Source organism: Spermophilus citellus, assembly GCF_964194105.1.
Source record: "Spermophilus citellus genome assembly, chromosome: 6".
In the NCBI taxonomy this organism is placed as follows: Eukaryota; Metazoa; Chordata; class Mammalia; order Rodentia; family Sciuridae; genus Spermophilus; species Spermophilus citellus.
The window spans coordinates 161,539,127-161,562,124 of NC_138187.1; the positions used below are offsets into that span (position 1 = coordinate 161,539,127).

At 36.1% G+C, this 22,998-nt stretch overlaps 1 protein-coding gene across 3 annotated transcripts in view; it reads left to right on the forward strand.

Annotated features, from left to right (window-relative positions):
• KIFAP3 (kinesin associated protein 3) overlaps positions 1-22,130 on the forward strand; it is a 154,057-nt gene extending 131,927 nt beyond the window's left edge. For 2 of the 3 annotated variants that reach the window (XM_081297521.1, XM_081297523.1), the window contains exon 20: positions 21,676-22,130. In XM_081297521.1, the coding sequence (XP_081153647.1) occupies positions 21,676-21,784 (109 nt within the window). In that variant the 3' untranslated portion in view covers positions 21,785-22,130. Of the gene's footprint in view, positions 1-18,183; positions 18,253-21,675 lie in introns of all 3 variants that reach the window. The other variant, XM_081297522.1, reaches the window with a different exon arrangement.
• Positions 22,131-22,998: the final 868 nt, after the last annotated feature.

Here is a 22,998-nt window from a genome sequence, read left to right on the forward strand (position 1 = left end):
TATTGTTACCCAAATGACATTATTTTTAATATATGTTAACATTTGTTTCAAGCCCAGTAATATATCCTGTCTGTACCTAGATATAACTTATAGAAATAAGTTCTTCCCACCTTCATCAGTATTAGTGAAGTAGAAGTATGTGAAAAAATTTCTTAAAATAGATAAAACGATTCTAAGAAATAATTCCATATGACATAGGAAATTATACGTAAGGTAATGAAGTGATTATTTTAAGCTTCTAAACCTGTGGGATGGTTAAAAAAAATGGAAAACGTGAGTAGCAGTAGCTGTGTAACAACACATTTCTGATGAGAAAATCAAACCAAGGCAAGTGAAAGTTTTTATAGCAGGAGAGTCTTGCTCTAACACAATCCTTACATGAAATCTCATTTTTCTTTCTGAATACTCCCTTAACAATTCTACCAGTAACTTAAAAAAAAAAATTGTAGTTGTAGATGGACAGCATGCCTTTATTTTATTTGTTTATTTTTATGTGGTGCTGAGGATTGAACCCAGTGTCTCACATATGCAAGGCAAGTGCTCTGACACTGAGCTACAGCCTCAGCCCTCTACCAGTAACTTTTTTATTTAAGAAAATGGAATGTGTTAGGAGCATTCTAAAAATTTCACAGAATAAAATGTTTGTCTTTTTGAAAAATCTAAGTATACTAAGACTTTCATGTCTTCATATATTGCATTTGATCATCAACAAATGTGTGAGGTGAATACTACAGAGTTTCTATTTTAACAATGTGGAAATTAAGACTCAGAGGTTTTCAAGGGTCTATCCTAGAATGAGGTAGCTAATAAAGAAGGAAGACTGGTAGGAGCCAGCACTCTGTTACACCATTATCCCTCCAGATGTCAAGCAGATACATGAGCCTATCAATGAAAGGAGCAGTACCAAGTTTAGATTAAATGTTATTAAAGTTCATAGTAAGAGATGTAGTGTCTGTCCAGCAACACCACAAATTTGTGTACCTATTCTGTTTTAATGCATTTGGCACAGTTTACTGCAAATTGGTACTTCAGATTTTCTTGGCAACAAACTGCTAAGAGTTCGTTAACACATTGAGCAATTAGCTCACTACCTTTAAATTCTCTTAAGTAGTTCACTAAATTCTCTACAGTTAAATTCAGTTGTATAAAAAATAGTGAAATGAATGGAATTATCTTAGTTGTAAAGTATAGACCCAGGCAAATAATTTATTTGGCTAATTAACCAGTGTACATTTTTGCTTACATGATGCTATTTTTATACTTACAAATAAATCCTCATGGACTTATTATACATTGATATTGTCTGTCTTATTTGTTTAGAATTTTTATAAAGATGACTTAATTCTAGCATTGAGAAGGCAAGGAAATTTAGTTCCACAACTTGGACACTAATGATTTGTATTTCCCAGGGAGAATTGAATTAGGTTTTATTAGTAAATTGGGCCTATAACATTTAAGGCCAGATTTTATTAGATTATCACACATCAGCATTAGCAAACTGTAAACTTTACTGAAATATAGAAATAGGAGCCAAAAATCAAGGCATAGAATCCTGTAACTTGGGAAGATGTTTTACCCTAGAGGAATTATAGTCCTGAGCTAGAAAAATATTTTCAGTTATTTATTTGCCTTTAGAAATTTAGAAACAAAAAAATTGGTGATAGAACTGCCCTCATCAACTTATTGTTAATTTCCTATCTGGTAATCTGAGCAAAGTTTTCTTAGGAATGCACACTAGCTGTTTGTAAGGCCAAAGATATTCCCGCCCCCCAAAAAAATGTATTGTCACTTTATTAGGACTTTCATTTAGGAGAAGAAATTTAGCACAAATGAAATAATGTAACTGACTGTATCCTGTAAAAATGTTAACACAATGATTATGGTGTAGCTTTGTCTGAGAGAATTGATATGGGAGTTAATCCAGTCCTTACTGGGAAGTTAATTATACCACCACCATTTAAGAATGACTGTATGGTGTTAAAGTTTATAGATTTTTCACATGTATTAAATACATTTTTGTTGGCTATACAGATATAAGTAGTTGTAAATTTAATGGAGAGAAAGTCAAAACTTTTAAGCAAAGATGACTGCTCGTGATATAGTTGGCCTAGAAAGTGCTCTCATTTAAAATATGAGATTGTTGAAGGAAACAGAATGACAATCACCTTTATAGTGGCTGGCTTATTCAAACTCTAATGAGAGGAACCACGGTGCATGCAGTTGATTTATAAGCACTGCCCCCCTCAAAAAACACAAGAGAACTAGAGCAGCTGTCTTCTAGTTCCTTTAAGCATGGTTTCATTGATACTACCCTTGCTTCTTAATCGGGGATGTTTTCTAATTTAAGGTATGTCTATTTGATCCCATCTGTGTTTTAATGTGATTTAAGTATTTTTGTTAAAGTTTTCTTATTAAAAACATTAAACTGGAATTTTTCTTAATTTTTTAAATAGTTGAAACTTAGGACCTTTCAGTTTTTATATGTAATATTAATTAATTCCCATATTCTTCACATCACCTATAATCATTCCAGATATGAGCCATATGGGCTGTATAAACTGATTTGCACTTATTTTAAGTAGGAATTGTGCAGACTGTGGATGAATTATTAAATTTATACGCTAACTACATCTAAGAGGGAAGGATTAAGTCCTGATAAATGAGAAAGGAATGTGCAGAGGAAGGCCTGCCTGCTTCAGCTGTGTAGTGGCTATAGGGTCAGTTCCAACTAAAAAGTTTTTTGTTGTTGTTGTGTTTTTAAAGGGGGGGTGGGGGTGGGTAGTCTATAAAATCTCTTATAGAAGTATCTAAGACAAAAACAAGGAAATATAATGTTCTGAACTCAGCCGGTCCAAACCACTTGAGCTGCTATGACAGCTCATAAAACTGAGAGTAGTTTTTAACTGGGCTCTGTTTTACATTGCCAAAGTGAATTTTCCTTGCAGGAAGTAGCCAGAGGGTTTATTTAGTTTCCAGTCCATGGCTTTGATCTTTCTGTACTGTCACATCTCAGGTTACATAGCCCTTTTTCACGGCAGTAAATCTGCAGCAGTTAATGAGAATAAAATTTCCTCCTCCTTACTGGTGCATGCTGTTAATGCCAAACCATAGCCAACTGCATATTTGCAGAATTTCAACTAGATGTATGACAAGAGTGCAATCAGTGTGATCTTGTTGTCTTTGTAATTCATTTTATTGGGTTTTCTTCCTTTTTAAGTGACTTACTTTATCAAGCAAGTCAAGTGATTGCAAGGACAAACCTGGAAGGAAGATGTAGAGCATTTGTTACTAAGAGAAGGTGTCCATGGAGTGCAGCAGGGAGGGCAGGGGATGACATGCCTGCATGCTACCATGAAAAGTCACATTGGTCTACTTTAAAGCTTTTAAAAGATCAAGCCCTTCTGTCTCCTCAGATAAATAGTTATTTCTTTGGTTGTGTTGAATGTTTAGTTTCAATGTAAATTGATAGTTAATGAGTTTTTTTTAATAAGGGTCAGAACATTCTTTTTAACTTCTTGTTATAAAAAAGATACCATAGTATTTAAGAAAATTTCAAAAAGCCTGACCTCCATATTATAAGATCTATTCTTAGAATAAAATAGTATTGAAGGGGCTGGGGTTGTGGCTCAAGTGGTAGAGTGCTCACCTCACACATGTGAGGCACTGGGTTCCATCCTCAGCACCACATAAAAATAAAAAATAAAGATATTGTATCCACTTAAAACTAAAATAAACAAATATTTTTTTAAAATAGCATTGAACATCTATTGGACCATCTAATCAAATGGGTCCCTATACACAAAAGAAACATCATCAATATGTATTTAATAAATCAGTAGAATTTCAAAATCACATTTAAGCTGAATTTTATATATTAATTTGTGCATCTTTATAGTGAAGTACAGAAAATCTCATTTTTTCTTTTTTTTATTGATCAAAACATTACAGAGCTCATGATATATCATCTTTCATACATTAGACTCAATTGGGTTTTGAACTCCCATTTTTACCCCAAATACAGATTGCAGAATGCAGAATCACAACTGTTACATACTCACATTATTACATAATGGCATATTAGTGACTGTTGTATTCTGCTACCTTTCCTATCCCCTACTATCCCCCCTCCCCTCCCCTCCCCTCCCATCTTCCCTCTCTACCTCCTCTGCTGTTGTTCAGTTCTCTCCCCTTTTCCCCCCTCCCCCTTGCCCCTCATAACCTCTTATAATTTTGTGTATCATTGAAGGTCTCCTACCATTTCCATATGCTTTCCCTTCTCTCTCCCTTTCTCTCCCCCCATTCGTCTTCGTTTACTGTTAGTCTTTTCCTCATGCTCTTCCTTCCTGTTCTGTTCTTAGTTGCTCTCTTTATATCAAAGAAGACATTTGGCATTTGTTTTTTAGGGATTGGCTAGCTTCACTTAGCATAATCTGCTCTAATGCCATCCATTTCCCTGCAAATTCTATGATTTTGTCATTTCTTAGTGCTGCATAATACTCCATTGTGTATAGATGCCACATTTTTTTTATCCATTCATCTATTGAAGGGCATCTAGGTTGGTTCCACAGTCTAGCTATTGTGAATTGTGCCGCTATAATCATTGATGTGGCCGTATCCCTATAGTGCGCTCTTTTAAGGTCCTCAGGGAATAGTCCGAGAAGGGCGATAGCTGGGTCAAATGGTGGATCCATTCCCAGCTTTCCCAGGAATCTCCATACTGTTTTCCAAACTGGCTGCACCATTTTGCAGTCCCACCAGCAGTGTACAAGTGTACCCTTTTCCCCACATCCCCGCCAACACTTATTGTTGTTTGACTTCATAATGGCTGCCAATCTTACTGGAGTGAGATGGTATCTTAGGGTGGTTTTGATTTGCATTTCTCTGATTGCTAGAGATGGTGAGCATTTTTTCATGTACTTGTTGATTGATTGTATATCCTCCTCTGAGAAGTGTCTGTTCAGGTCCTTGGCCCATTTGTTGATTGGGTTATTTGCTATCTTATTGTTTAATTTTTTGAGTTCTTTGTACATTCTGGATATTAGGGCTTTATCTGAGGTGTGAGGGGTAAAAATTTGTTCCCAGGATGTAGGCTCTCTATTTACCTCTTTTATTGTTTCCCTTGCTGAGAAAAAAACTTTTTAGTTTAAGTAAGTCCCATTTGTTTATTCTTGTTATTAACTCTTGGGCTATGGGTACCTCTCAACATTAATTATGTGGTTCTATGCATAGACATAAAATTTATTTTTCACTTAGACCTTGTATCTTTCTTTTCTACTGCCTTGCTTTGTGGTTAACAGTTGGAATTTGGCAGCTTTTTCTCTCTGTCAGGAAATTCACCCTCAGAAGGCCATTTTGAATGATAGAAAAGACAAATATATTTTGTGTTTATATATTATATTTATGTATATAAACAAAAGTATTATTAAATGATTTAAAAAATCACTTTCTGTTTTCTCACTATTGAAGTCAGTTACTGTGACAGCCATCTGATTACACAGAAGAAATCCTTTCCTTTCTTTTTTTTTTTTTTTCTGGTACTGGGAATTGAACTCAAAGGCACTCAACCACTGAGCACCACATCCCCTGCCCTATTTTGTATTTTATTTAGAGATAAGAATCTCACTGAGTTGCTTATTAGCGCTTCACCGTTGCTGAGGTGAACTCTAGATCCTCCTGTCTCAGCCTCCCTCCCAAGCTGCTGGGATTACAGGCATGCGCCACTGTGCCCAGCTGCCTTTCCTTTTATAAAAGGATAAATCAGCCATGTGTAATACCTATTCATTGATTTAGTTAACTGTCAGGAAAATGATGACTTTAAAGTGTTTTGAGAATTCTGGAGCATATTTCTAAATTGAGGACAAAATCTTTTTTTTTCTTCTGTGTTATAATTAAAATTCTCAAGCATTAATCATTTGATTCTATGAACATATATAAAATTTATTTTTTTCTTGATAAAATAGAAGGTCCACTTTTGGGAAATTGCCAAGTATTGGCTACCCAATAAGAAAGAGAAGTGGTTTGAAAACTTAAGAGGGGTACAACAGTCATCACACCAAGCCTTTTAGAAGATACTAGGTATGATGTAAAGGTATTGGACTTTACTGCAAATTGGACTCTTGGAATTATTATTTTTATATAGTCTATCTGTGTCTACTTAAATTGTAACATCACAGTTTACATATAAAAAATAAAATAAAGATGAAAGCTAAAACAATTTTAGAATGTGTCTGACAGGCTATTCTGCAGTTTGTTTTTATTTTTCTGCCACTGTATCCATCCAAATTGAGGTCTTGAGAGTCCACAGAAATTCTCTGCACAAAGTAAACATTATTTGTTTTTTTGGTTTTTTGTTTTTGTGCTCTTAAAAATGTCTTCGTTTTTTTCTTTAAAAAAAAATAGTTGGTAGAGTGCTTGCCTTGCATGCACAAGGCCCTGGGTTCAATCCCCAGCACCAAAAAAAAAAAAAAAAAAAAAAAAAAAAAACCATAAGCCAGGAGCAGTGGCACATGCCTATAATCCCAGTGGCTCAGAAGGCTGAGGCAGGAGGATTGTGAGTTCAAGGTCAGCCTCAGTTAACTTAGAGAGTCCCTAAGCAACTTAGTGAGACCCTGCCTCAAAATAAAAAATAAAAAGGGATGGCGATATGGCTCAGTGGTTAAGCACTCCTGGGTACAGTCCCCCCACACACACACAAAAAAAAAAAAAAAAGAAGAAGAAGAAGAAGAAAGAAAAAGAAAACAAGTGAAGCAGCTCAAAAGACTCTATATTTTTGGAACATGAACCGGCAAGTTTCAAGTGAAATTATTGGAAAGGAATAGAAACAAAGCAGGCTTCAGTGCCATATAGAATTAATCTTTATTCTAATTGTATTAATTGAAATGTCAGTTCCTAAATGGTTTCAAATCTGTCTATGATCTGAGATATGTTTATTAATAATGATGATGATATTTGTTAAAATATATTGAGTACCAGGCAGGGATTGTTAAGAAAACAGAGCTTATAGTTAAGCAGTTTGCCCAGTCCATAAACTTATTTTTTACCCACCTTTTGTTCTTCCCTTCTGTTACAGTGAAAGAAGTGTCCTTTTTTTCAAAGTCTAATCAGTCAAAATATTTTTACCCTGGACCCCATCCCTCTTGCTTTATCAAGGACTTCTTTCATGTCTTAAGTCTTTTTCCCTCTACCATACCATTCTTGTCAGCATATACACATAATTTGGAATCTCCTAATTTAAACTCTCTTTGGCTCCACATCACATTCCAACAACTGCCCATTTCTCACTTCCTCAAAAGACTTCCATTCACTCTTCATCCAGCTTCTCCAGTATTGTCAAAATCACCTTTCTGGGGGAAGAAGGCCAGCGTCTCATTGGGGGGTTCTTCTGCCAAGGAATCCAAGCCACCCTAAATAGCCACCCTAAACCTTAATATCTCAAATAATTAAGCCATCCTAAATTTTAAGATCTCAAATAATTAACAAATAATAAAACACAAACACTCAGAAATATATTTACAAAAGCAAAGCCCCTGATAGATCTAGTCCACATGGGTTCTTGAACTAGACAAAGACAAAATGACTCTTGCCGCAGTCTGGCTGGGCACAGAATCATGAGCCACCACACACTTTGTCGATTCAAACAGCAATTCTTTATTCCCGAACTCACACCGGCCTCCACACACGTTCTGGGGCAATCCCGTTCTGCCGCTGCCCAATTCACCTACTCCAGGAGGCTTTCTTCTCCAATACTTTCTGAATCTCACAAGAGCACAACGGGAGCTCAGGCAGCAGGAACACCCTAATCCCAGCAGCAATAATCTTCAACCTTCAACTTCCCTAAAACCTCTATTGTTTTAAACCGGGAACGCCCTAAACTCAAGGAGCGGGATACTTCCTCAAACCTGATCAGATCTAAACCCGGATCCGCCCTGGTCCTTGAGCAAGGTCACCTTACATGCAACGTCAACAGCGAAATTCTAAGGCAAGTCCATTTAACATGGGGTACGCTGGCAAGGAAATTTCAATGCGTCATTCCTACTTGGCAATGGCCCTCAGCAGACTCTGGTGGTTTATTTAAGGGAGTACATCAAAGGCAGGGGTAAGGTTTTAAGGGTGGAGTCTTGCTTTGTGGTGTCTTGCAGTCAACAGGTTGATTGACATCTTGGCAGGTCACACCCATTTCAGGGTCTGTGTGGGATCTTAGGTAGAGCTTGAGAAAGGCGAAGGTTCACCAACATCAGAAGGTCAATCCCTGTGGGGAGTGCCCCCAGGGAGTTCCCAGTGCCAGACTTATCCCCTCAGAAGGCTACTATGCACAACCTAGTCCACACACAGCCCACAGAGGGCTTGTAATAATCACCAGTAGTTTTCGTATTGCCACATCTAATGGGCCATTCTCATCTTTAGTGCTCACTAGTTTTTGACAATTATCCAAGCCCTGCTTTTTACAACTCCTTTCTTTCAGCTCTCAAAACACATCATTTTCCTGGCTTTTATTCTAAGCCCTCATTCCTTTTCAGTGATCTTTGCTGGCTCTTCTCTTTTCTAGGATTAGATGCTGGTTGCTCTATTCTCTAGCCATACCCTATTTGGGGGACATCCTCGGTTCTAACTATACCCACCACCTCTGGGATTTCATCCAGATCCCGTGGGCTTAAACACTGTCTTAAGTTTATATTCTTTAGCTGAGGCACCATTCTTATCCCTCTTGTTATTTGACATATTCAATTGAATGTTTAATAAGTTTTTTGTTGGGCAGGGGGTGTGACTCAGTGGTAGAGCATTTGCCTAGCATGTATGAGGCCCTGGATTCAGTCCCCAGTCCTGCCCCCCCCCCAAAAAAAAGTTATTAACTTGCTAGTTTTCCCCATATAAATAGGTTCCTTTCCTAATCATCTCCTAATCATCCTATCTCAGTAAATGTCACCACTATCCACCAGGTTGTTCTAGCCATAAACTTGGAAGGCTTCCTCGCTTCTTCCCTTTTCCTCCTGATTACCTTCTTTCCACAGTGCAGACCATCTGCGAGTCCTGTTTTTTCCTATCTAGACTGTCTCAGATTTGGTAATTTCATTCCCACCATTGACACCTAGTCCAAGTTGCTATCTGTTACCTCAACTCCTCAGCCTGGGAACTGATTGGCCTGCTTCTGCATTCACCCTCCCTCACATTCCTTTTTTTGTTTTTTCATGGTAGCTATCATGTCTTTAAAGTATCAGTGATGTGCCTCCCACCTGCCTTCCTGGCTTCCCCTGCCCTGTAATCAGATACAGACTTCTTACCTTGTTCTGTGCCATCCTACTTTGTTTGACACTTACTGCTTCTCCAGTCTCACCTTCAAATGACCCAGTTGCTCACCCCAGGCTGCTTTCTCTTCCTCCCTTGCCAAGTCTTTTTCACTTTTTCACCTTTGTACTTAGCTTGAATAATCTTCATACTTGTAAGATAACTTGCTGCTGCTTATATTTCAAATCTCAGCTCAAATACTACTTTCTTAGAGTCTTTTCCTCACAAAATCTTCAAAGAAGACCCTTTTTCTCCATATATTTTATGGAATTTTAAGCTAATTAGGGCAATACTAACAAAGAATCACAGTATCTTTGAAATACGACCTACTAAAGTTATAGGTCTAGTAATCTATTACAGTTTAGATGCTTCATTATCATAATAAGCAGTTTAGAAGGATTACTCCAGCAACAGCTTGTTGTGACTTGTAATAGAAAAATAGCCCCTTTTAAAACATGTCAATGTCCTAAAATATGTAATTTGGATAATTTTGAGATTTGGGAGAGCCACTATATCAAGAAGTTGGTTGTACGTGTTGATTTCTAAGCCTCCTATCTCATGAGCGAAACGTTCTCAAAGTAGAAACTGACTCTTCATTTTAGGTAGGTAGATAGGTAGGTACATACATACATATACATGCACACAAATGCGTGTCTGGAGAAGGGGGACTCTTGACCAAAAGCAGGTAGGCACCATAGTCACTTTAAACAGAACCAGTATTTTCCTTGCCCTACACACCTGAAACAACTACTATAGGTAGACTTCTACACTGATATGGAATACTGCCTAAAACCCAGATCCTCCCAATGTGCGGTGCATTCTTATCACCCTGAAGAACCGTCAGAGTTGCCCAGCTTGCTTATAAGTTTCAGATCCTCAGGTTGGCACAACCCCAAAGACAATGGACATCACAAAATGAAAATACTCCACCCTAAACATTCTCGCGACCTGTCTAAGAGAAACCAATGCTAGCAGTAAGCCTAAGTACAGGAATGTGTACATTGTGGGAAATGGTGGTTTGTGGGAGATAACTAAAAAACCTTACCCTTAATTTACTATTTTAAAAATAAATTCACAGAATATAGAATAAGATGAAAAAGCACACAAATAGCATTCCCTGTCGTTTTGTCCCTTTAAGGTGTTGTATCATTTGCATTAATAATGACATAGAATCTGAAGGGTTTTGACTGAATAACTTTATTTATAGGAGCAGTCCAGTCTCACTATGGTAAAAGGAAGGTGATTGGCCATGGCATTATTTTAGTGCAATGGTAATTAGTATGCCTATGTGTAGGTATAAGTCTCTATGACTTATGTAAGAGCCCTGTAGAGGCAACAGGAAGTGAATGTAAGAAACCTGCCAAGTATGCTACAATGTCTGTCTGCACTGTACAACAGGATTCAGAATCGCCTAAGCATTTTTAAGGAAGGCTCCATCACTTTCATATGTTGTAACAACAGCAACACCACATATACTATAAGAGCATATTAATCTTGTAAGAAATTTGGAAATATGATAAGTTCAGTGTATAGAGATATTAAAAGTGATAGCCATTATTTTACAAAGATTAAAACCATGACAAAGAAAGTTACAGATACGGAATGTTAACAAGTCATATCAGTAGAGACAGAATCCCATCCAGACCCTTATTCCAAAGTCATTGCACTCCACTAACTTTTATAAAATTCAAGAGTTGTTAGTAAGCTAATTTTCAAATTAATTGTGCTGCATTTAAGAAAATTAATTGCCATTCCTAAGGGGAAACTGCCCATACATCAATGATAAGGAAAAAAATAGTATAGTGCTTCATTATGCCCTTTAAAAATAATTTTAAGATATGGTAATAAGATATGAGTAAGAAAAACATTTGTTAGAATCACATACTTTCACATTCTAAGTCTGCACTGAATTTGCTTCATACAAACAGTCTATGCCCAAAGGGTGCTTAGCCCTGTTCTTTAAAGATCATAGAGCAACACCTTACTTCATCATCAGAAGACTTGTGATTAAACTACCTATTTATTAGCCTTAGGTCTAAGCACAATATGGATTTCCTTATTTTTTAATAAGCATATAATGTGACAGTGAAATATATTCATAAGGAACCAGAAAGCTATGAGACAGATGTGGAAATTTACTTTAGCACCTATTCTAGTGCTAAATACACTACTAATATGTTATACTATATTCTGAGATCCTAAAGTCTGTAGAGGATGCTAAATATTTGAAACTTTTATCTGACATATTATTATGGAACTACTAAATTAGTGGCTGAAAAGTAACCAAATAACCTCTCCCAACATGGATCTTTCAAAATATCCTAATAAGACAAGGAAATGCTTTTTTTGTTTATTTGTAATTATAAACGTATTTAGAATCAAAATTTAAATATTCATGTCTAGCCTTTTAAAAATATGCACTTTACCCCACTATGAATCAGCTGTGGCAAGGGTGGGTTAGGGAAGAATTCCCAAGCTGGTTGTAACCTCTGATGTTTCGGATATGCCTTGGTCCACATGAAAAAAAAAAAAAAAATATATATATATATATATATATATATACACACACATGCACTTTAATGTGTTTAAATAGGACTGGGTATCTCAGTGGTAGAGCGCTTGCCTAGCAGATGTGAGGCACTGAGTTGAATTCTCAGCACCACATATAAATAAATTAAATAAATGTCCATCGACAACTAAAAAAAAAAGTTTCAAAAAATAGGAAAATAGGACTGGGGATGTAACTCAATGATGGACCACTTCCTGGCATGGACAAAGCCCTGGGTTTGATCCCCAGCACCAAAAAAAAAAAAAAAAAGAAAAAAGTGTTGAGCTTCTATTATCCTTAATTTTGGAAAAGTATCCATCAACCACTGCTTGATTTTTATCTGACAAACATAATTTGTCTGTTAGGTAGCCAAAAAATCAAAGCAAATGAAGGGACTAGAAATAAATTAGAAACATTAGCATCTTAAATTTGATAAATTTCTGAGGTTTTTTTTTTTTTTTAAGGCAAACTATCTCTAATGTAAGGTAGTAAAAGAACTTTGGAGACATGCATATTAACAAAAAATTAACATTATTTTTTTATTTGAGAGAATGATATTGTGTCAATAGAGCTGGCATGCATGTTAAATGGCCATATTACCTGTTTGATTTTGTTCACATGACAGATTTCTGTTTTATAAAGAAAAAAAGGAAATTGATACAGCCCTTTTTAATATAGTTATGATAATTTTAGATTCTATTCAGTTTTTGAACTTGTTCATTCCAATAGGGCATTATGACTGAGATTCTGTTTGGTGCTTAAATCACAGTAACTAAAGGTCATTATTCGTATTTTAACTGGTTAGTCCAGCTAAAGAGTTTTTAGTACTAGCATTAACTTTTGAATTATGTTTGAGGTATTTGACTTTACGGCATGTTTAGTTTCTTTTCATTTCTTATTAGTATTTTTCAGTCTCCTGCCCCTGCCTCCAACAAGAACTCTCCTCTCTGCTCAACATCAGAAACATTTTCCTTTTTGGCATGTGCTTGCTAGTTCCCCAAGCAGTATAAGCAAATTGGAAAGTTCAGCTGTCATTCTTGGAAGGTCATAGATCACACTAGCAGTCTGAGTAATCCAAGAGGTTTTAAGTATCATAGCATTTAGTTTAAAGTGAAATTTGCTCTGACAGGGCTGGCAGACCAATAGGAAAAAGAAATATTTGTGCTTGCAGAAGTGCATATGTAGAGACCAAGAGTATAAGTGATGGCTGGAAGTGATTTCAGTCTAAAAAAACAAATCATTAAGAAAGTGCATAGGGGTAAAATACACAGTTCATATTTTAAAGAGTCTCAAAATGAACCAGCACTAAGGTTAGCATTACATAGTAATTAGTTGTGGTGTTCAGGATTTAACTCACTCAGTCCCAAACAGTATGGTTAAACTATCACTGAGAAAACACTGCTCCTAACTTGATGTTCTCTACTTTAAGCCTACAGCAGTTATCTTTGTACCTTAGAAAACCCAGGTATTATGACAGATTATATAAATATTGAACCAGGAACAGACAAACAATTATTTAAAAGAGGTGCTAATGACTAAGTTTAGTGACCCAGAGGTTTTTGAGCCTCTAGGTAAGTTCCTTTAACATTTGGTGGCATGAAGTGAAGCAGTGCCTGTATTAGAATTGCCAGTTTCAAGAAGTCCTTATACTTAAGTGAAGAAGTGTAAGTTAAAAATGACTAGAGATATCAGAGAGCCTGAGGTCATTATAGGTCTAGATAAATATTCACTTCAACTTCATAATCATATCAGATGACTCCCATTGGGCACCTATTAGAGTATTGTTTCTGTTAACAGCTACAGATAAGGACAAATAAAATACCTTCTAGTAGTTCCAATTACTTCTTTCAAGTCATTGTTTGCCTCAAGAAAGCCAGTTTTGAGTCATAAGAAAACATGGTTTATAAGTTTTTTTCTTGAATGTGCAGAGCAGATAAGTAACAATAAAAAAAAGATAAGACTTCCAGCAAGATGGCACTGAGCTCCTACACAGATAGGTAGAAATGGTGGATGAGATGTGACAGACAGTTGCAATACATGACCAAGTTCCCAAGAAAGATGAGAAAACTCCAGGTATCAAAAAATAAAATAACCATCCACCAGAGTATTGAAATAGGTACAGGTTATATGATACTAGAAGATATAAATAAATCCCTTTTATAAAGCTTGGAACTTCAAAAGGCTGCTTTTTTTTCTTACCAGCTGAAAGGACTAGATAATTTTAATTCATCATCCTAGAGAAGTGGTCAAAACTTGTCTTGTGCCCCAAGCCTTCAGTAGAGAGGACAGACACCCCTGAGAAAGAGAAACCCTCGAGCTGGCTCCATCACATGAGTGGATTATGAATCCATCCTGTGCATCTAGTGCAGGGATCCCCAAGTCAAGAAATTAACAGGTCAATGTCTGACAGTCCCTGGTACATTATAAACAAATACTGAAAATCCCTGTAGAAATATTCCACAGCTCAAGGGCCAACAGACAGGAAACAACAACAAAAACTGAAATCGACTGCACAATAAGAAAATTACAAAGCATGTGAAGAAAGGACCATCATGAAGGAGAATTATCAGACACAGTAAGACATAGGGCACCCAAGAGCTAGAGTTCAGAATCTCAGATCAGGTGAGTGGTGCTTGAGTGTAATCACAGCTACTAGGGAGGCTGGAGCCAGGAGGATTGGGAGCTCAGGGCCAGCCTGGGCCACCTAGTGATACCCTGTCTCAAGATAAAAAATAAAAAGGTTCCATGGTAGAGCACCACTAGGTTCTATTCAAATAGAAGAAGAGGAGTCTCAATGGGACTATAAAATGTACTATTTAAGATACCACCGATGACATTTCTCCCCGTTAAGAAATATAATCATTAAAATAGACTCTAGATGAACAAACAATTACGGTATATAAGAAGAGGTGTAAATTGAGATTAAAAGAGAGAGAAATGGGCTTTCTTTGCCATTTGGAATAAATTAGTGACTATTTTTACGTATGCTCCCTGAATGATTAGTACAAATTAGTTTTTATCTGGAGCATCTCAGCATAGTAACTAAATTGAAAGGATCTGTCCCCAAGGTGGTGCTTTTTTCTTTTAGAACTGACTGACAGATATCTGTTTTAAAAAACTTTAATAAACTCCAGATGAGTACTTTAGATTCAGCTTCCTACCATTCATATAATTTTCCCTTGGTTTTTGGAAAATTGTTAGTTTGACCTCACTAAGAATTTGATTCTTCAAGATGATTTAGATATTTAGTTTTATCATAATGAAAAAAAGCTTATGATTAAGCATATGAAGAATAAGAATAAAAACTAAAAGGAAAATGACATCTGAACTTGATCTATATTGGTGAAACCCATTTAAAAGCCTCTCTAGCTGTGTGCTCTTAGATTTCATTTTCTCAATAATACTTCTGTTCAAATTCAAAGTAATAAATAATGCCTTTGAGCAACCCAAGATATATACATTTATTACAAGTGAATTTACAGAAACTAGAAAAGAGGCCATTTATGTAGCTCAGTGGAGATCTTGGAAGCCATGCTATGATGTTAGTACTTGAATATACATTGTGGTTTCCGTGTCTTTGACAACTGGCATCTTTTCTATTTTCCTAGGCACCAACTTACACAAGTTTTTTAAATATAGGTATTTCTATTTAAGTTATTTCACATTAATAAAATGAAGACATTGATTATCTAAGGGCAGAGAAATTTAAATTTGATAAGCCTTGTTTTAAAATTAGAAATACATAGTAGGTATTCAGTGTTAAGACAAGCTCTCCATCTAGTGGTTATTTTGTAAATTACAAGCATTTAGATCTCAATAATCATCGCTTTAGGAATGTCAGGTATTATTTTTATAGACATTATCTCATTCAACCTACACTTGTGCTCTGCTTACTAAGAATTTCAGAAAGATTTTTTCTTCCTGTTAAACAGTATATCTTCTATCAAATTTTTTTAAAATTTTGTCTGCACATGGCTTTTTAAAAAAATATTTTTAGTTTAGATGGACACAAAACCTTTATTTTATTTACTTACTTATTTTATGTGCTGAGGATTGAACCCAGTGCCTTACACATGCTAGGGCAAGCGCTTCACCACTGATCTACAACCCCAGCCCTATCAAATTTTATCTATGTGGAATACCAGTCTCTTAGTTTGATGAAGCATTTTCCTGTACTAAAGGGGCAAAAACTGTTTCATTCTAATTATCAGTAATCTTGAAAATTTTCACCTAGTTTTGAAATTTTTCTTCTTCACTGTTAGTTCAAACAAAAAATTTTCAAACAAAAAAAAATATTACATTCTTTTTTTTAATATTTATTTTTAAGTTTTTAGGTGGACACAATATCTTTATTTTACATTTATGTGGTGCTGAGGATCGAACCCAGTGCCTCATGCATGCTAGGCAAGCACTCTACCACTGAACCACAACCCCAGCCCCAAATATTACATTCTTTATTGTGAAGTGTAGCATAGTTGGTCACTGCTTTTCTGCCGGTGCCTCTTTCTAGCTTCTCAGTACTTCACATTTGAACTTCCAGAATAGTGTCTTAAATATTTTCTAGGCTTCTGACTCTCAACCTCCTTTCCTACCACAGATAAATTTCTAAACACAGAATTAGTTTGTTCTCTTTCTTTAAAACCACCAGCATCTCTTAGAAAGCATATAGTTCTTGGCATTGTTTGTGAAGAGTTCCAGTGTCTGATCCTTGCCTCCCTTCCTACCATGCTTTCCCATCACTTGCTTTCATCCTGAGCCTAAGAACTTCACCATAACATGTGCTTTGCTGTTCTTTGGCCCACTCTTTCTTGCTCAGGCTACTACTCTATCAGCAATTCTCTCTTTACCTGTGAAATCCTACCTGTCCTCAGACTCATCTGATCATGCATTCAGACACTGTTGAGTGTCTCCTCCATGTCAGATTCTATGCTGGATACTGGGAGGTACTGCTGAACGAGACAGATTGTGCATTTGGTGGGCTTACATTCTGTAGGAGAGCACAACAATAAGCAAAATGATAATAGGGGCATTAAAATGGAGCTGTTTTCCATGAAGGCATTCTAGCCTCCCAAATTCTTCTCTAGCAGTGTGTGTGTGTGTGTGTATCTACCATATATTATATTAAATAACCTATTTAGGAATATAAACATACTGATTTTGATTCTGTGTTCAGCATATTAGAGTAATTAATAAAAACAATGAAATGTTCCAGAAAAATTGTTAACAAATCACTTCATACAATTTTATAAACTTCAGAGAAGTTTTGTCTCATGAAGCTAACTCATTTCAAGTCCTTTCAGTTGACAATCCCAAAATAATTTCAGCCACTTAGGAGGCTTAGACAGGATAGCAAGTTCAAGGCCAGCCTCAGCAACTTAATGAGGCCCTAAACAAGTTAGTGGGACCCTGTTCCAAAAAATGGGAGTTGGAGCTTGGGGAATGTAGCTCAGTGATAAAGCACCCCTGGGTTAAATCTTTGGTACCAAAAAATAAATAAATAAGTTCCAAAATAATTTTAACCTTTAATATTACCTTATGAATCACAAAATGACATTATGGTGTGTGTGTGTGTGTGTGTGTGTGTGTGTGTGCGCACACACACACACACACACACACACACACACACTCATCCAATTATACCCATACCTATACATTCAGTCTTAGCCAACTTGATAATTAATGACTCCTGACAATTTTTAAGAACAGAACAATTTTCATATACATTAATAGAGGGTTAGAGATTGGATCTCATATTCTGTACTGATTTTAGACTGCATCTTAAGTATGGTGTTAATTTCAGTTTCATTTTAAGGTAAACACTAGAAAACCAAAGTGATTTTAGCATGCAAATGAGATGATAAAGATATGCTGTGAGGACTGAGTGAGGGTGTGAAGCAGTTATATCCAAGAATTACACTCCTCATGAGTCCAGAGAGTACTTCTAAAACTGATAAAACTGGTTTTCATATTAGTGTAAAAAGTTTTGCACCAACAGTTTGGCATGTCCATGAGAGAGAGTCTCTTTTTTTTTTTTTTTTTTTTTTAGAGAGAGAGAGGGAGAGAGAGAGAGAGGGAGAGAGAATTTTTAATATTTATTTTTTAGTTCTCGGCGGACACAACATCTTTGTTGGTATGTGGTGCTGAGGATCGAACCCGGGCCGCACGCACGCAAGGCGAGCGCGCTACCGCTTGAGCCACATCCCTAGCCCGAGTCTCATTTTTTATAACGTCCACTAATAAATTTATTACCTGCTCTGTATTTATATTGCTGACTTAGGAATTTTAAAGAAAAGAAAGTTGTATTGCTCTTATCTACTTTAATAAAATAATGATGATACTTTTCACTTACGCAGCACTTTTCATCCAAGGATTTCAAAGTGCTTTACAAATATGCACTAATTAAGCCTCACAAACAGCCAGAGGTAGGTGATTTTCTTGCTTTCTACAGGAATGTCGACTCAGGCAGAGTGTCCAGAGCCTGAGAGTGCTGGTCCCTCGCTGGCTGCCATTCCCTCATAGTGTGCTGCATGTGGAGCGTCACTTGCCCTTTCCAGGCTCCTTTTACCCTTCTGAATCATCTCAGGCTTAGAATCCTAATGAATGTTGTTAAGAATGTGTCTTAAGTTGCATATAAATATGGAGAAAATTAAGTCTGTGCTTTCTGTGTCAATTAGATTTCTAAATTTATAAAACAAACTCGAGATATGGTTTCATATTTGTTATTGGATGTTAAGTATAAATTTTTCACTTGAAGGAAATTTTCATTTTTCCTTCTAGGTAATCAAAAACCATCATTCTTGTACAATTCAGATTGATGTTTTTGGCCTTACTATTCTTACTTGCCTGTCACAACAAACCATAACCATTTTCTTTGGATTAAAATTGGGTATTTTCAAGAAAAAATACTGCATTTTGACAATTCAAAGGTTCAATAAAGGTGATATAATACAAAATAAGTAGTCCTCTCAATAAATAGTAGTATAGTGGGTACATATGCTAATGTAGAAGGACATAAAACTTTTTGTGTAGATTAGGAGCAGAAGGGAGACACACAGTGCAAGATAGGATTAGAGCACCTATAGAGAGCCAAGTATAACACCTCTTAGCTGTAGCAAAGTGGTCACACAGGGAAAAGCAGGTATGCCTCCCTTGGTCCTCCGGGTTCCCAGTGTCCCCAGTGAGAGTACATAAAGAGTCTATCTGCTTTGTTTAAAGGAAAACCCATCATTAGGCTTTCTTGGTTTTGATCCAGGCTCTATTCTTTAAACAAGAAGTTCATCTGTAATGTATGATGAATTCTAAAAAACTTTTGGCCAGTTGCATCCCTTGAAATTTTCCCCAAAATGATATATAAGAAGCTAAAAAGGTTAACCTGACCCCATGCATTGTAACACACACAGAGATATCTCTGGGTAGGCTATTGCTTGCATAAAGAGAACTTTGCTACTGTTAGCCTAAAGACTCATATTCAAGAATTGAGCTCACTCATTAGTACTCAAGGGACAGTCTTGCTTTCATTGACTTGAGGGTGCACAGCTTTGCTAATAATGTGATTAACATATTCAAAAAGAAAGAAAAAATAGAATAGCCATTTGTTAATTCACAATGAAAAGAACAGGCCATCAGGCAAATCAGATAATGTTTAAGTTTATTCTTCACTCTGCTGACAGACCACATTGGAAAACAGTCATCAAAATTTTGCCTATTAGCCATAGAAATTTAAAGAAGGAGATGGGAGTTAGCAGTTTGTATAATGGCCTCAGCCTCCGACAATCTGTTAAGTCCTCTTCCTCATGCAGACAAGCCTGCCAAAAAGGTCACATTCTCCTGATGGTTATAGGTCACCACGTCACCAAGGAATTTCTTGGGCTTCTCCTACCAGCATTGTAGCTGAAAAGCTCCTTGTTGTGTGCCCGTGAGGCGGTCAAGGGTCATCTGATTTTAGATGGAGCCTAATGGTGTTGCCAAAAGGCCCTCTGTGGGGCTCACTGTGAAGGTGCCTTTGCAAATATCCCCACTGGTCACTATGTGCCTCTCGTTTCCATCTTCTGCAGAGATCTCACCATAGCCCCTACGTTGAGAAATGAGGACAAAATCACTTTGAGTTTAACCTAGGTCTTCTGATTTCAACCTCAGAGGAGGGGTGGGGAAAAAACAGGTAAGGATTGGCTGAAGGCAGGTGGTACACAGAGAGATGAAGGAGGACTGAGCAAAACTTGCAGCTGTGTAATTATCCCTTCATAACTGAGTTTTATTCGCTTCAGTGTTTCCAGAGAGGTTTCCAATAGCCAACTCTTCCTTCAGATTTTAAACTGAACCAGGGTATCTTAGCAGTGAACAGAAGGAATTTATGGACTCAACTAACCTATGAAACAGCTTTTCCAATACCTCTAGAATAAACTTCCCCTCTTTAACCTCTCTTCCCATGGAAACAAAATAGGAGGGGTGCTTTTACATAAAAAGCAGACTTAAAAATTTCAACCAACGCTGACAAATTATGGGCACAGAGTTTTTGATAAAGGAACCTAAAAATGTTGGTTTGTCTAGAATCACTCAGTACAAATAATAACCTGACACTTTTCTTTCAGAAATTCTATTCCCCAAGGGGTAGATTCACATGAACAATATGTTTTATATGTATTTTGATTCTTTACATTTACTCTTTAATTTTCTCCTAACACACATGAACGCACACACAAGTCACTTAAAACATTAATTTTGAGAGTTACTTTTAAAGTGTTTCAACTTAATCTCAGTTTGATGAGAGGAAGTTTGCACCAATGTGAACATATTTTTAATCATATTAGATTTTGCTGAAAAGTATCTTTCCATTTAGTACAATCTCACATAATCTTGAATCATTTAAATGTGCTTTTTTTCTGGAGTTTACATTTCCATGTTATAAATGGTTTCCTTTGACTGGAAATCAAGCCACTAGCATTCACTGCATGAGCTGTGCATGAGCATGTTATAGCTACTATATTTGCCTGGCAAAATAAGCATTTTTGTCATTTTTCTAAGTGTTGATTCCCTGATCCTTAAAAAGTACTTTGAATAATAGATTTTCTTCTAAATAATTTACTAATAGACTGAAGAATTTTTAATAATCATAAAGTGTATCTGCACTTCAGATATCTTTCCAACTCTGAAGGTTATCTTTGGGCTTATTTTATTTCCATAGAGTAAGTGGAACCAAAACTTATAATTGTCTTCTTGGTGTCACTCAAAAGAAAGATACACTATTCAGTATGTTTTTGCATTAGGAATTAGAAGGATTTGAAGATCACACCTGGCCAGTTGTCAAATTTTGTAGAATTCCATGTCTTATTCTTTCAGACTTATGATATGATTTGACCTGTATGAGAGTTCACTGTTAAAACTCAAATTGCATGTCCCTATAAATAGTAAATTAGTCCTATATCTTCATATGAAAAAGAGGCCTTATAGTAAATAGCTAAACTCTCTTTACCACATTTTTAATTTTATCATTCCCTAGCAGTGTATTACTGATCATTGCTAGCATGCAAAATCTTTTCATATTCTGTCATAAGAGCCATTTATGAATACCTTTTTAAATAAAACTCTTTTTATCTGATTCTTCTACTTTATTTCAAATAGTACCTGATGACAGGGGTTTCTTTCTGACATCTTATTGGAAGTAAATATACACATTTTAATGACTATATTAACTTGAATAATGATAATCCTTTGTAATGATATCTCTATAAAATCACTATCACTGCTTTTAGAAAGAGAATCTTGGAGGTGTAACTTCCCAGCCTCTCACTTGACCTGCATTGTGGATATGTAATGGAAAACATAGCTGCTTTCTTTTTCTCTTTCAGCCTTGGAATAGGTGGCTTTGGCCAACCAGTTGGCCTTCTTGGACGCCCTGCCACAGCCTACGGATTCCGCCCTGATGAACCTTACTACTATGGCTATGGGTCTCGATAAAATCATCCCTTTCTGTGTGTACTCTCAGCTTAGAAGAACTCTGTGTAGGTTGGGTTAACTCTGATCTTTGCCTAATAATGCATGTTGATACTATTGTGGGTCTGTGTTTCTTCTTACTTTCCCTGTTAGCTGCAGATAAACTCCAACCCTTTCAATTTCCTGTCAAGTGAGTTGATGCTAACACTGTTCACTCATCCAGCCACACCCTGATATTGAAAACCATTTACCATGAGACTCAGAAGTGAATGTTGAAAAGCTACTAGATTGGAAAACAGACACTACATTATGTACATTAAGTGACTAATTTAATTTCTATTAAAAGGATGAATAAAGTGCAAATGAATGATCCAAAGTCACGTGTTTGTATTTTTTAAATATTTTTATTAGTTGTTGATGGACCTTTATTTTATTTACTTATTTATATGTGGTGCTGAGAATCAAACCCAGTGCCTCATGCATACTAGGCAAGCGCTCTACCACTGAGCCACAGCCCCAGCTCACATGTTTGCATTTACTGCAATTCTATAGGAGTCATATGCTTACATGTGGTGCACATGAATTTTATTTCCCATACAAAGGAAAGTTTTGCCATTGAACTACTTTTTCTTGCATTCTTTTCCTACTTGCAAATACTTTAGTATTTCATATATGTGCTGTTTAGTATTTTGTTTATGTACTACTTTAAGATTTATAAAAAGGAGCATCACCTTTTTATTCCTTACTATGTGCCTCAAAGGTTTCTTCACAAAATTACTATGAGTTTAATTAACAATGGAACATATGCTATGAGTGATGATGTATATGAGTATAGTCTCTTAGGTGATTTGAATTCATGTTTTCCTAATTGTAGGCTATAAACCTGGAACAACTAGCATAAATGAAAAGGATTAGTATTGTGCTTATGATTTTATTCTTCAATTTAGTATATAAGTATGGAAAAGCTAATGAAAAGCCTGATTAAGGAAAATTAAGGATCAGGATTTTGCTCACTTAAGTAATCTTGTTCACTTCTTTTTATAACAGATTTGGGTGGTAGAAAGTAGAGCAGCTTGATTAATATAGAGTTTTGAAAATAATTCATTAGTTTTACAATATTGAGAAATTTACTTGAAAAATCAAGCAAATAAACATAATCCAAAGATAGTTCCTCAGTCATGTGCTATGGAAGGATATATGAGGTTTGAAAAGGAATACATAGATCAAAGATAAGACTT